Source organism: Mobula hypostoma, chromosome 3 (assembly GCF_963921235.1).
Source record: "Mobula hypostoma chromosome 3, sMobHyp1.1, whole genome shotgun sequence".
In the NCBI taxonomy this organism is placed as follows: domain Eukaryota; kingdom Metazoa; phylum Chordata; class Chondrichthyes; order Myliobatiformes; family Myliobatidae; genus Mobula; species Mobula hypostoma.
Genome location: NC_086099.1, coordinates 177,914,897 through 177,928,804, shown reverse-complemented (window position 1 = coordinate 177,928,804; position 13,908 = coordinate 177,914,897). Strand labels below are relative to the sequence as shown.

At 40.2% G+C, this 13,908-nt stretch overlaps 1 protein-coding gene across 5 annotated transcripts in view; it reads left to right on the top strand.

Annotated features, from left to right (window-relative positions):
- gtpbp10 (GTP-binding protein 10 (putative)) overlaps positions 1 to 13,908 on the top strand; it is a 66,248-nt gene that overhangs the window by 44,912 nt on the left and 7,428 nt on the right. For all 5 annotated transcript variants that reach the window (XM_063044169.1, XM_063044170.1, XM_063044171.1 and 2 more), the window contains 4 exons: positions 1,654 to 1,706; positions 6,412 to 6,519; positions 7,133 to 7,210; positions 13,479 to 13,602. In XM_063044169.1, the coding sequence (XP_062900239.1) occupies positions 1,654 to 1,706; positions 6,412 to 6,519; positions 7,133 to 7,210; positions 13,479 to 13,602 (363 nt within the window). The remainder of the gene's footprint in view (positions 1 to 1,653; positions 1,707 to 6,411; positions 6,520 to 7,132; positions 7,211 to 13,478; positions 13,603 to 13,908) is intronic.

Genomic DNA, 13,908 nt, shown 5'->3' with positions numbered 1-13,908 from the left:
AATTGAAAGACTCTTAGCTGGCTACAAAAAGTGTTTACAAGCTGTGATACTTGTCAAAGGGGGTGCTACTAAGTACTGACCATGCAGGGTGCCCAAACTTTTGCTTCAGGCCCTTTTCCTTTTTTCGTTATTTTGAAACTGTAAAAGATGGTGCCACGTGACCGGCAACAATGAATCTAGAATTGAGTCAGGTTTTATAAAAACAAACAAACATTTATTAAACTCTGCTCAAAAATAGCGAAATGTATTTAAACAACTAACTTAACCAGAAGTTAACTGTTATATGGCAACTCTGGAACAGTTCTTAAAAGGGTAAATGCAAAAACAGTTCTTAAAGTGGTAAATTCGAACACAGTTCTTAGAATGATAAATTTGAAAGTCCAAGAGATTTATACAGTCAATTAGGAGAGACTTTCCTGAAATAAAGAATTCCTCGAAGACGTCACATTACTGCTGATCCCAGCCGGAACCTGCCTTGTCCGCAGGATTCACAATGACGGAAATGAAACGGTTTAAAGGAACTGACCTCTTCCTCAGGAGAATAGACACTACACTATCCTTCCTAGTTTAGCAGGGGATATCTCAGTTGCAGGTCACTTTTTCTTGAACGAAGATTCAATAAAAGTTGATCCTCTCCAAAACCGCCAAAGGATATCAGCTTTACTCGACTCGGCGAATTCCTGTACTTTGGTAAGGTCTTCACTCTCCAATACTACTTACAATAGAAAGTAGAATTCCACTTTAAAACAAAACTGCGTTATAAGCCAAATACGCAGCAAAATGGAGTGTCTAACACAAAACTAAACTGAAAACTAACTGCGTCACATCAGGGGTCTCCTTTATGTACCCGTTGAGAACAGGTCATCATGTGACCTCAGTGGCGGGAATATTACATCATGACATGATGCTCATAAGACACTCAATTACATCATGGTCATAAGACAGTCACAAGACATCCAAGAGGTATGTAACAATGGAAATAAAAACATTTTCTTGCTTAAAATATTAAAGAAATGTGTCATCTTTAACTTTATGCCTTTTGGAAATCAGTTCATCTTTTACTCGCTTAGCTATTCACAGTAACAGAAATTTTGACCAGAGGTGCCCAAACGTTTGCATGCCACTGTATGTGCCTAAGTCTTTTGCACAGTACCGCATTATGGTCTAATGTCAAAAGGCAAATGTAGACACATTATCAGACATATTTGTTTGTGGTATACTATTCAACAAAGTTAAACCCAGAATATGATTCAAATGTATAGTTATATATAAGTACATAGAAGGTAGTTTTCATTTTTGCTCTTCCAGTCAGTTTTGCATGCGGTTTATATTGAATATGTTGTTGCTGTGGACTCATTCAATGTTGTGGTATAACATGAAAATAAATTTGTTTTAAAAGTAATTTATTTGGGTCAGGTTATGTGGGCTAACTGATCTTCCCTATGTTGTCTTCCACTTTGAGCACCAAGCGAAATTTCTTTTCCCAAAAGAATGTAGTCTGGAATCCAACTGTCATATTCTAACAGCTCTTCAGCCTAACTCACATGTAAAGATTCTCCTAAAGAGCTCTTCATCTTCCGTCACTCTCTATACTCGTGTCTATATCTTTTTTAAAGTTTTTTTTGTTTATGTGTGTTCTGCTTTAATCTTTAGTCACTACTTTGAAACCAGAAATTGGAACGCTATTATACAGTGATTACAAACAGGTGAGAATTGAATCATTTATGTTCATTTCATGATAGAGCAGAAAATACAAGACTGCGCTTTTTTGATTTAATCAGAATTTTTTACACAGGAAATTAGGGAAGGGGGTCGTTGCTAGAAATTTAGCTGCATCAGCCCAGAGAATGTACAACACAAATAATAATACCTTTTTTTTTAGCAAATGTTTCAATATGTAGAATCTGGTTGCAGACATCCCACCTCTCCCGGAAGTTCCGGGAGTCTCCTGCATATGAATAGTGGCTCCCTGATGCCCGCAAATTATATACAATATCACGGAAATCAATTTTTTTGAGAGCAAGCGAGCGAGAGAAAGCAAGAGGGAGTGCGAGAGCGACCACGAGAGAGAGAGCGCGCGAGCGACCACGAGAGAGAGAGAGAACGCGAGCGAGAGAGTGAGAGCGCGCCATGGCAGAGTGTTCCAAAAACAAATATAAAATGTACATCACCCCAGACTACACTGAAGTGTACCGCTGCCTAATAGGGGTCAAAAATAATGACACTGTTGCTTGCTGCACTGTTTGCAACAGTGACTTTTCTATTGCCCATGGTGGGTTAAGATTGTAATAGACATGTTGAGGTGAGTTTAACAGGTATCATTTGTTCATTAGCATAGCTAATATTATGTAAACTAGCTGACTAGCTGCTAAGGAGCTACTCTGTTGCAGACATCCCACCTCTCCCGGAAGTTCCGGCAGTCTCCCGCAAATTGATGGTGCTACCTCCCTGAAATGAGTTTTTGCAGGGTGGGATGTCTGTGGTGGCACTGTAATGCTGTAGAGAGTTGAGCTGTCTCATGGCTTCAGTTCTTAGCTGCAGTGTTGTCAGTTTGCACATTCTTTCATGACTGCTTGTGTTTCCCCAGTTTCCTCCCACATCCCAAAGACATGGGGTGGGAGGTTGGTAGATGAATGGTAGAGTCTGGAGGGACTGGATGAAAAGGCGGGGGGGGGGGAGAATAAAAATTAAGATTAATATAAATGGGCAGTTAATGATAACTACAGACTCGAACTGAAGGTCATGTTTTTCTTTAAGGCTCCATAACATACTAGCTAATTGGCCACGTTAGTGAATTGCCTTGAGTATAGGTGGATGGTGAGGAAGATGATTTGTTAGTGAATGGGTGAAAGAATAGGTAACAAGCAAATAAGAGAAAGGATGGAATTGCTTGAGAACTGGCTAAGGCTCGATGGTCTGAATGGCCCCCTTGTCATAAAGAATAAAAAATTCCAATGCACATTACCCTTATTTTAGTAATTGGCAAATAGAACAGAGAGGTATATATTCATCCATAATATAATACATGTTTATGATGTTCACAATCTTTTACGTATTTGCTTTGTTTCCTCACAGTGCAGTCATTAATATTTTTATCATTATCAGAATCAGGTTTATTATCACCAGCATGTGATGTAAAATCGTGAAATTTGTTAACTTAGCAGCAGCAGTTCAATGCAATACATAATTTAGTAGAGAGAGAAAAAATAATAAATAAAACAATAATAAATAAACAAGTAAATCAATTACGTATATTGAATAATTATTAAAAAATGTGCAAGAACAGAAATACTGTATATTTAAAAGAAGTGAGGTAGTGTCCAAAGCATCAAAGTCCATTTAGGAATCGGATAGCAGAGGGGGAAGAAGCTGTTCCTGAATTGCTGAGTGTGTGTCTTCATGCTTCTGTACCTCCTACCTGATGGTAACAGTAAGAAAAGTGCATGACCTGGGTACTGGAGGTCTTTAATAATGGACGCTACCTTTCTGAGACACCGCTTCCTAAAGATGTCCTGGGTACTTTGTAGGTTAGTGCCCAAATGGCGCTGACTAGATTTACAGCCTTCTGCAGCTTCTTTTGGTCCTGTGCAGTAGCCCCTCCATACCAGACAGTGATGCAGCCTGTCAGAATGCTCTCCACGGTACAACTATAGAAGTTGTTGAGCGTATTTGTTGACATGCCAAATCGCTTCAAACTCCTAATAAAGTATAGCTGCTGTCTTGCCTTCTTTCTGACTACATGAATATGTTGGGACCAGGTTAGATCCTCAGAGATCTTGATACCCAGAAACTTGAAACTGCTCACTCTCCACTTCTGATCCCTCTATGAGGATTGGTATGTGTTCCTTTGACTTACCCTTCCTGATGTCCACAATCAGCTCTTTTGGTCTTACTGACATTGAGAGCCAGGTTGTTGCTGCAGCACCATTCCACTAGTTGGCGTGTATCACTCCTGTACACCCTCTCGTCACCACCTGATATTCTACCAACAATGGTTGTATCGTCAGCAAATTTGTAGATGGTATTTGAGCTATGCCTAGCCACACAGTCATGTGTATTTAGAGAGTAGAGCAGTGGGCTAAGCATTATTTTCCTGATGGTCTCACTCTGTTCTCTGTGTACTACAATATTATTATCCTTGATGAAAATAGTGGCAATAATTATGGGGAGAAGACTAATAATTATGGGTAATGAAACATAGCATTTATCTTTTTAAACAAAAATATTGGTAATGTGATATTTTATTGATAAAATAAGGCATTTAATTATTTTAGCATCTTAAATGTACGTATTTTGTGTGTTCTTTGCTTAGTACTAGATCTAGTATGGCTTCTCCTATAGTTGTCTATCTTACATATTGTGTCAGGAAACCTTCCTTGACAAATTCTGGCCCATCTAAACCTTTTGCATTAATGAGGTGTCAATCAGTATTAGGGAAATTAGGGAAGTCACCCATGAGAACAACCCTGTTATTTTTGCACATTTCTGAAATCTGCCTCCAGATCTGTTGGTATTGGTGGGGTGGGGTGGGGTGGGGGAGGGGGTCCATAGAATATTCCCAGTAGAGTGATTACTCCCTTCCTGTGTCTGACTTCCACCCACACTGACTTAGATATTCTCTTTACAACGTCCTCCTTTTCTGCAGCTATGACACTGTCCCTGATCAGCAATATCACTCCCCTACCTTTTTTTTTTACCTCCCTTTCTGTCCCTTTTAAAACATCTAATATCCAGCAGCCATTCATGCCTTTGTGACAGCCAAGTCTCTGTAATGGCCAGAATGTTTTCGTTCTATGTACTGACCCAAGCTGTAAGTTCATCACCCTCGTTCCTAATACTTGCATGTAACAGATACACTTCAGCCCATACCAAAGACTGCAATTTTGATCTATCAACTGCTATCCTTCCTCACAGTCTCTATACGCTGCATCTACCTGTATACCAATTGCCGCATTCTCTGACCTATCACTCTGGTTCCCATTCTCCTGCCGAATGAGTTTAAACCCTCCCCAACAACTCTAGCAAATCTGCCTGCAAGGATATTGGTGCCTTTCGAGTTCAGGTGTAACCTGTTCTTTTTGTTCAGGTCCTACTTTCCCCAGAAGCGGTCCCAATGGTTCACAAATCTGAAAACCACTCCTCAGCCACACACTCATCTGCCAAATCTTCCTATTCTTACCCTCACTGGCACGTGGCACAGGCAGCAATTCAGAGATTACTACCCTTGAGGTCCTGCTTTGCTCCCTATATTCTCTCTTTAAGACCTCATCCCTTTTCCTACCTGTGTTGTTGCTACAAATATGTATCATAATTTCTGGCTGCTCATCCGCCCCCTTAAAAATGCTGTGGACATGATCTGAGACGTCCCCTAACACTGGCATCTGGTAGACAACATACCATCTCTTCTGGGTGTTACTTTCTCATCCATAGAATTTCATGTCTGCTGCCCTAGCTATTGATTCCCCAATCACCACTGCAATCCTCTTCTTCCCCCTCCTTTCTGGACCACAGGGCTAAACTCAGTGCCAGAGACCTTGTCGCTGCAGCTTTCCCCTGCTAGGTGATGCCTCTGAACAGTATCCAAAATCAATGCACCTGTGATTGAGGGGAACAGCCACTTTTAGTAGGCATGTTGATGAGAGAAAAATGGAGGGCTATGTGGGAGAGAAGAGTGAGATTGATCTTGGAGTAGGTTAAAAAAGATGGCATAATATAGTGGCTGAAGAGCCTGTACTGAGCTGTAGTGTTCTATGTTTTATGTGTATGTTTGTCACTACAAGACCAACATAGATCTTGTGGATGCCATATTTGATGAGCTAACTTGGATTAGCCATATGATCATGAGAGTAGGCTGGAGAGAGATAATAAATCAACTATGATAGAATGGTGGAGTAGACTTGATGGGCCAAATGGCCTAATTCGGCTCCTATGACTTAATGGTTTTATGGATATTCAAATGAGTAATTCATTCTCAGGAACTTGAAGGAATACTTGCCACTTGTCTAGATGGATGCTTTGTCAACAACATCTGACATTAACCAACTATCTTCCAGGTGTGTGATTACTAATACCGAGGTGTCCTAGGGATCACGGAAATTGAGGCACCTCTGCAATTCTCTTTGAATAGTCCACGTTGAATTTTGACATTTATTTTTCTATCATAAAAATGTGAAAGCAAGAGAATTGATTGGATCACAATTACTTTTTCAAAGTTAAGAGAACTGTAACCTTATCAATGTTGCCTGCATTACCCAAACACTGCTGGAAAATTTTCTGTCATGTATTTGTGTGAGGCCAGAAATTAGAAATAGCACATTTTCAAATATAGCTTAAAATTAGCTCTTTATGTTTCAAACTTGCTATATATAAATTGTAAATTGTGTGTAAAGTACAAAGTGTTTATTGTAACAGGTGTCAGTAGCAGATCTGCCTGGTTTGATTGAAGGTGCACACTTAAATAAAGGAATGGGTCACAAGTTTCTTAAACATGTAGAGAGGACCAAGCAACTTCTTTATGTGGTGAGTAAGAAACTAACTTTTGTTTTATTTTCTTATATAATTCTCTCTCCAGATGTGTAATGTTTTTGCTCACTGTATTTAGACACTGATGAAAACAGCATGTCTTTTTTACTTGTTTTCTCAAACTGCTTTTTCATCTGAAAATCCTGATTCCATACCCACCACTAGAATAATGAGAAAATGATTCATCTTTATATATACTTAATCTGTAAATTATGGCATGCTGTTTTGTCATTAATGGCAGTCTTGAAAGCATTGTATCAGGAGTCAAACCTGTGTGGTTGCAAACAGGTCTATAACTACTCCTGTTTTATTAAAGTCTCAGATCATAATGTCAGAAGTTGTAATTATGACATTGACCACTGAGCAAGTGCTTATTTGAATGTCTTCATGAAATTTAAAAAATCTTTAAACTGTAGAATTCCTCTAGTGCATAAACAGGGGACTCTAAACTTTGTTGAAAGATGACCAGTATTTTTATACCTCAGCTGATGTGTCATCTATTTTTAAATTTTAAAACTTAATGAAAATCTATTTTACTGACAGCATTATGATAAAATTAAAGTACTTGAATGGTTCTTACAATACCTTTTTTTGGATTTATTTTGTGTAGGTGGATGTGACTGGATTTCAACTTTCATCTGAAACACCACTTAGAAATGTATTTGAAGCTGTTCAGCTTTTAACAAAGGTGAGCTAATTTTGTAAAGGAAGTATAAACCAGAGAGTGTTTGAGATTGTTTTTGATTTGAATGTACAGTCCTGTATACTTACAACCCATCTGACATTTAAAAATATTATTTTGATCTCCATTCCTTATGTTGTATTTGTAACTCTTGCTTCGGCTAGCGGCTTAATACAGGGGGTGATAGCCCCCAGCCTGGCCAAACTTAAGGAATCTTGTTTGGGTGGATGCTGCGTGATGTGTCCCCTGTTATAAATCAGTACCCTGAAATAACAAACAGTACACAATATGCGATTAAACGATTAAGCTTTATAATTCTTACTTTTACTATATGGTAATGACTTGGATGAGGGAATTAAATGCAGCATCTCCAAGTTTGCGGATGACACGAAGCTGGGTGGCAGTGTTAGCAGTGAGGAGGATGCTAAGAGGATGCAGGGTGACTTGGATAGGTTGGGTGAGTGGGCAAACTCATGGCAGATGCAATTTAATGTGGATAAATGTGAAGTTATCCACTTTGGTGGCAAAAATAGGAAAACAGATTATTATCTGAATGGTGGCCGATTAGGAAAAGGGGAGGTGCAACGAGACCTGGGTGTCATTATACACCAGTCATTGAAAGCGGGCATGCAGGTACAGCAGGCGGTAAAAAAGGCGAATGGTATGCTGGCATTTATAGCGAGAGGATTCGAGTACAGGAGCAGGGAGGTACTAATGCAGTTGTACAAGGCCTTGGTGAGACCACACCTGGAGTATTGTGTGCAGTTTTGGTCCCCTAATCTGAGGAAAGACATCTTTGCCATAGAGGGAGTACAAAGAAGGTTCACCAGATTGATTCCTGGGATGGCAGGACTTTCATATGAAGAAAGACTGGATGAACTGAGCTTGTACTCGTTGGAATTTAGAAGATTGAGGGGGGATCTGATTGAAACGTATAAGATTCTAAAGGGATTGGACAGGGTAGATGCAGGAAGATTGTTCCCGATGTTGGGGAAGTCCAGAATGAGGGGTCACAGTTTGAGGATAGAGGGGAAGCCTTTTAGGACCGAGATTAGGAAGAACTTCTTCACACAGAGAGTGGTGAATCTGTGGAATTCTCTGCCACAGGAAACTGTTGAGGCTAGTTCATTGGCTATGTTAAATATGGCCCTTGTGGCTACGGGGGTCAGGGGGTATGGAGGGAAGGCTGGGGCGGGGTTCTGAGTTGGATGATCAGCCATGATCATAATAAATGGCGGTGCAGGCTCGAAGGGCCGAATGGCCTACTCCTGTGCCTATTTTCTGTGTTTCTATGTTAGTAAAGAAACAAAAAAAAAGAAAATAAAAGGGCCCAATCTTATTAAACAGTCTGTTGCACAAAGTTGGAGCTCACTGTAAGTCGATCGTCCACCATTGACCTCCTCCGATTGTCGCTGCCCTTCGGACTCTCGCTCCAAGTCCACCTTGTCCGGCGGTCTACCAAATTTCTCCATTCACGTCTTCTCTCCTCATCTCTCTCCAGCGAAAGCCCGTGAAAAATCTCCTTCCAGATTCACAAGACAGAGCAACAAAATCCTGATTGGCTAACATGCATACCATAGTCCTGTTATCTCCAGCCATAACCCAAACATTGCTGCTACAGAGAAACTGTTACCTCAGCAGTGAACATTACAGAGAAGCTAAAAACGCAAACATGAGGAAATCTGCAGATGCTGGAAATTCAAGCAACACACATCAAAGTTGCTGGTGAACGCAGCAGGCCAGGCAGCATCTCTAGGAAGAGGTACAGTCAACCTGTACCTCTTCCTAGGATTACAGAGAAGCTATTACATTAGCAGTGAATCCTTATGCATGTTACATATAGCTTTTATTTTAGCAACAAGCTGTAAGTAAACTCCTTTACTTCTGGCCTCAGATAACCCAAGTCTATACTGAGAAAGGCAGAGACAACATTCAGGCATGGTCTGTTAAATGGCAAATATTATTTTCACCACACATGTCAGGCAGTGTCATTCTCTAATGAGAGAATCCAATCACCTGTGCTTGGCGTTCAACTATGCTGAACTCTCTCACATAATATCCTGAGGGCTTCAGTAAACTAGAAAGCTAAAGGGACCAGCCCTGTAAACAAAGTAGCTACAAGAGCAGATTAGGGGCTGTGCATTCTATAGCATATGACTTGCCTCCCAACTTCTATAAGCCTTTTTACCAATTTACAAGGCATAAGTCAAGAATATATAAGAATATTCTCTATTTGTCTCGATAGTTCAGCTTTAAAAATGCATAAGAAGTTCAGCCCCATCCAGAACATAGCAGCCTACATGATTGGCATCGTACTCACCCCTTTAACTAGTTCCTTCCTCTGTTACTGACACACTTTACTAGTTAATAAATGCACAGCTGTAATGCACCAAATTCTCTTCCCAAACTCACAACTTCACTCACCGTGTCATACAAAGATAGCAATTGAATGGGAAACTCACAACCTGCAGATTCCTCTCTAAGTGACACATCATCGTGAATTAAACATTTTTTGTTGTTCTTTCATCAGTGCTGGCTATAAATCTTGGATCTCTTTCCCCAGCAGAACTGTGAAAGTATTTTCACCGGAACAACTGAAGTGCCCCAAAAAGGCATCTTACCAACACCCTCTTAATTTAATCTATAGATGCTCAGTAAAACTAGCCTTGTCAATGAAGCTCAAATCTTGTGATGAATTTTTAAAAAGCCCTGCTTACACACATCAAAGTTGCTGGTGAACGCAGCAGGCCAGGCAGCATCTCTAGGAAGAGGTACAGTCGACGTTTCAGGCCGAGACCCTTCGTCAGGACTAACTGAAGGAAGAGTTTAGTAAGAGATTTGAAAGTGGGAGGGGGAGAGGGAGATCCAAAATGATAGGAGAAGACAGGAGGGGGAGGGATGGAGCCAAGACTGTTGCCTTTAACTTGAGTCTGAAGCTACCTTCCTGACATATCCTCTCTTCTATGACTACTCAGTTGTTTCCTGGCTCTGACAGCTGTACCAAATAGTTTCATTTAATCCTAGTGCCAGTGAATGGAAATATTGATAGCATGAGGTTCACTATGGATTGCTGTGAAATTTAGCATAAAACAGTGAAAAATTTGGGGAAGGTTCATGTGTATGTTGTAGCACCTACTTTGTTGTCAGACAAAAAAGCAGATTATTTTTGTATCTCCTGTAGGATCAAAGTTTAAAATGGATTATTTGAGAATTGGGAAAAAGAAAGGATGATTCTGCAGGAGAAAAGCATAGAAAGATCTTCAGTCTCCTTTCCTCTAAAATTAGGTAAAAGGGTATTCTGAGAAGGAAATTCATGGGGCCAGATGACTTGGTTGGCCACAAATTTATTGATGTAGGTACAAGTAAATAAACCTGAAAATAAAACTTTAAAGTACTTTCTTAAACATTACTGATGTTGTCAGTCCTCATTGATCTGACAGAGTAGTGTGAATTTATGCTATTTCCAGTAGTTGCACCAATGCAAGGAAATAACATAAAAATCATACTACTCTGTGAAGACTGCTTTACCGAAGGATGCCCACGGCATAAAGCAGTAATTGGTGTTGATCAACTTCACAGGTCTTCTTCCAGTTATCAAAATCTTTGCTGGAGCTCAACCCTATGAATATTGAATCAGGATATGTAGGTGAAATTCAGAGTTCAGCAGAGGAGGATAAAGGGCTTAATTAGGAAGGGGAAAAAAGATTATGAGAGAAAACTGGCAGGGAACATAAAAACGGACTGTAAAAGCTTTTATAGATATGTAAAAAGGAAAAGACTGGTAAAGACAAATGTAGGTCCCCTGCAGACAGAAACAGGTGAATTGATTATGGGGAGCAAGGACATGGCAGACCAATTGAATAATTACTTTGGTTCTGTCTTCACTAAGGAGGACATAAATAATCTTCCAGAAATACTAAGGGACAGAGGGTCCAGTGAGATGGAGGAACTGAGCGAAATACATGTTAGTAGGGAAGTGGTGTTAGGTAAATTGAAGGGATTGAAGGCAGATAAATCCCCAGGGCTAGATGGTCTGCATCCTAGAGTGCTTAAAGAAGTAGCCCAAGAAATAGTGGATGCATTAGTGATAATTTTTCAAAACTCGTTAGATTCTGGACTAGTTCCTGAGGATTGGAGGGTGGCTAATGTAACCCCACTTTTTAAAAAAGGAGGGAGAGAGAAACCGGGGAATTATAGACCGGTTAGCCTAACGTCGGTGGTGGGGAAACTGCTGGAGTCAGTTATCAAGGATGTGATAACAGCACATTTGGAAAGCGGTGAAATGATCAGACAAAGTCAGCATGGATTTGTGAAAGGAAAATCATGTCTGACGAATCTCATAGAATTTTTTGAGGATGTAACTAGTAGAGTGGATAGGGGAGAACCAGTGGATGTGGTATATTTGGATTTTCAAAAGGCTTTTGACAAGGTCCCACACAGGAGATTAGTGTGCAAACTTAAAGCACACGGTATTGGGGGTAAGGTATTGGTGTGGGTGGAGAATTGGTTAGCAGACAGGAAGCAAAGAGTGGGAATAAAAGGGACCTTTTCAGAATGGCAGGCGGTGACTAGTGGGGTACCGCAAGGCTCAGTGCTGGGACCCCAGTTGTTTACAATATATATTAATGACTTGGATGAGGGAATTAAATGCAGCATCTCCAAGTTTGCGGATGACACGAAGCTGGGTGGCAGTGTTAGCAGTGAGGAGGATGCTAAGAGGATGCAGGGTGACTTGGATAGGTTGGGTGAGTGGGCAAATTCATGGCAGATGCAATTTAATGTGGATAAATGTGAAGTTATCCACTTTGGTGGCAAAAATAGGAAAACAGATTATTATCTGAATGGTGGCCGATTAGGAAAAGGGGAGGTGCAACGAGACCTGGGTGTCATTATACACCAGTCATTGAAGGTGGGCATGCAGGTACAGCAGGCGGTGAAAAAGGCGAATGGTATGCTGGCATTTATAGCGAGAGGATTTGAGTACAGGAGCAGGGAGGTACTACTGCAGTTGTACAAGGCCTTGGTGAGACCACACCTGGAGTATTGTGTGCAGTTTTGGTCCCCTAATCTGAGGAAAGGCATCTTTGCCATAGAGGGAGTACAAAGAAGGTTCACCAGATTGATTCCTGGGATGGCAGGACTTTCATATGAAGAAAGACTGGATGAATTGGGCTTGTACTCGTTGGAATTTAGAAGATTGAGGGGGGATCTGATTGAAACGTATAAGATCCTAAAGGGATTGGACAGGGTAGATGCAGGAAGATTGTTCCCGATGTTGGGGAAATCCAGAACGAGGGGTCACAGTTTGAGGATAGAGGGGAAGCCTTTTAGGACCGAAATTAGGAAGAACTTCTTCACACAGAGAGTGGTGAATCTGTGGAATTCTCTGCCACAGGAAACAGTTGAGGCCAGTTCATTGGCTATATTTAAGAGGGAGTTAGATATGGCCCTTGTGGCTACGGGGGTCAGGGGGTATGGAGGGAAGGCTGGGGCAGGGTTCTGAGTTGGATGATCAACCATGATCATAATAAATGGCGGTGCAGGCTCGAAGGGCCGAATGGCCTACTCCTGCACCTATTTTCTATGTTTCTATGAAATGTGTATTTGCAAATAAACAGCAGCTTCACATGTATACATTTTACTTCCCTTTTTCATTTTATGAACACAGTGTTTCTGCCAGCATAATTCATTACCTATTTTCCTCCAAGGATTTGCATACTAGCAACTAGTATTCAAGTTTGTACTGAATAACATTCAGAGTACTATTCCTTTTGGCATCCTAGATGAGTAATTTCATTTCTGAGTTTGGTATTGTGCATTCTCCTGTTCCATATTTATCAATCCAAACACTGGTAATGCAGGATATTTGGAAAACTTGCTTTCAATGTGTAGAGTGTTATTGCCAAAGTAAAAATTTGATTCTTTTTAACCTCCTTTCTGCAATACAATGCTTTTATCAAAATATTTCCAAGTTACTATCTGCATTTGAATTATTCATTTGAAGGAATAGTCATATTTTGGTATCGGTTGATCTTCAGTTTCCACTCTTTATGAGCTTCTTCTCAATTACTTGACACCTCCTGGAAAATACTGAGCTGTTGAGAGTGCACAATATGTGTTTTGTTTGGAGTAGGCATACATTCTGTTGTATATCTCTTACTGTTCATTTGAATTTGGGATATGGTCACACAATGTGTCTCAATATTTCAGCATTCCTACCTGGTTGACTATGTTGCAGATCTTGTGTTTCATTATTATCCTTTTTCACATACAGGAGTTGGAGCTATATAAAGTGGAGCTTTTATCAAAGCCTGCATTGTTAGCCGTAAACAAAATGGATTTGGAGAATGCAGCAGAAAAATTTAAAGAGCTGATGCAACAGCTTCAGCAGCCTCAAGGTAAGACAGAAAACCTATTTGATTCAAATGTCTATTCATATCAGTATGTTATAATTTGTCATTATCAAGCACTAACTCCAAAATTAAATGCATTGTAGACTTAATTTTGACCTTTACCAAAAGACAAATATAAGTACAAAACACTACAAATACTCAGTAGATTGGACAACAGAGAGAAAAACAGAATTAACATTTTACTTTCTGGATCAGTAAAATCTCTAATATTATTTAAATTTACTAAAAGAGCTGCAGGACACCAAAAAAAATCCAGATGCTGTTGGCTAGTTCGGATCTCAAGAAGCAGCT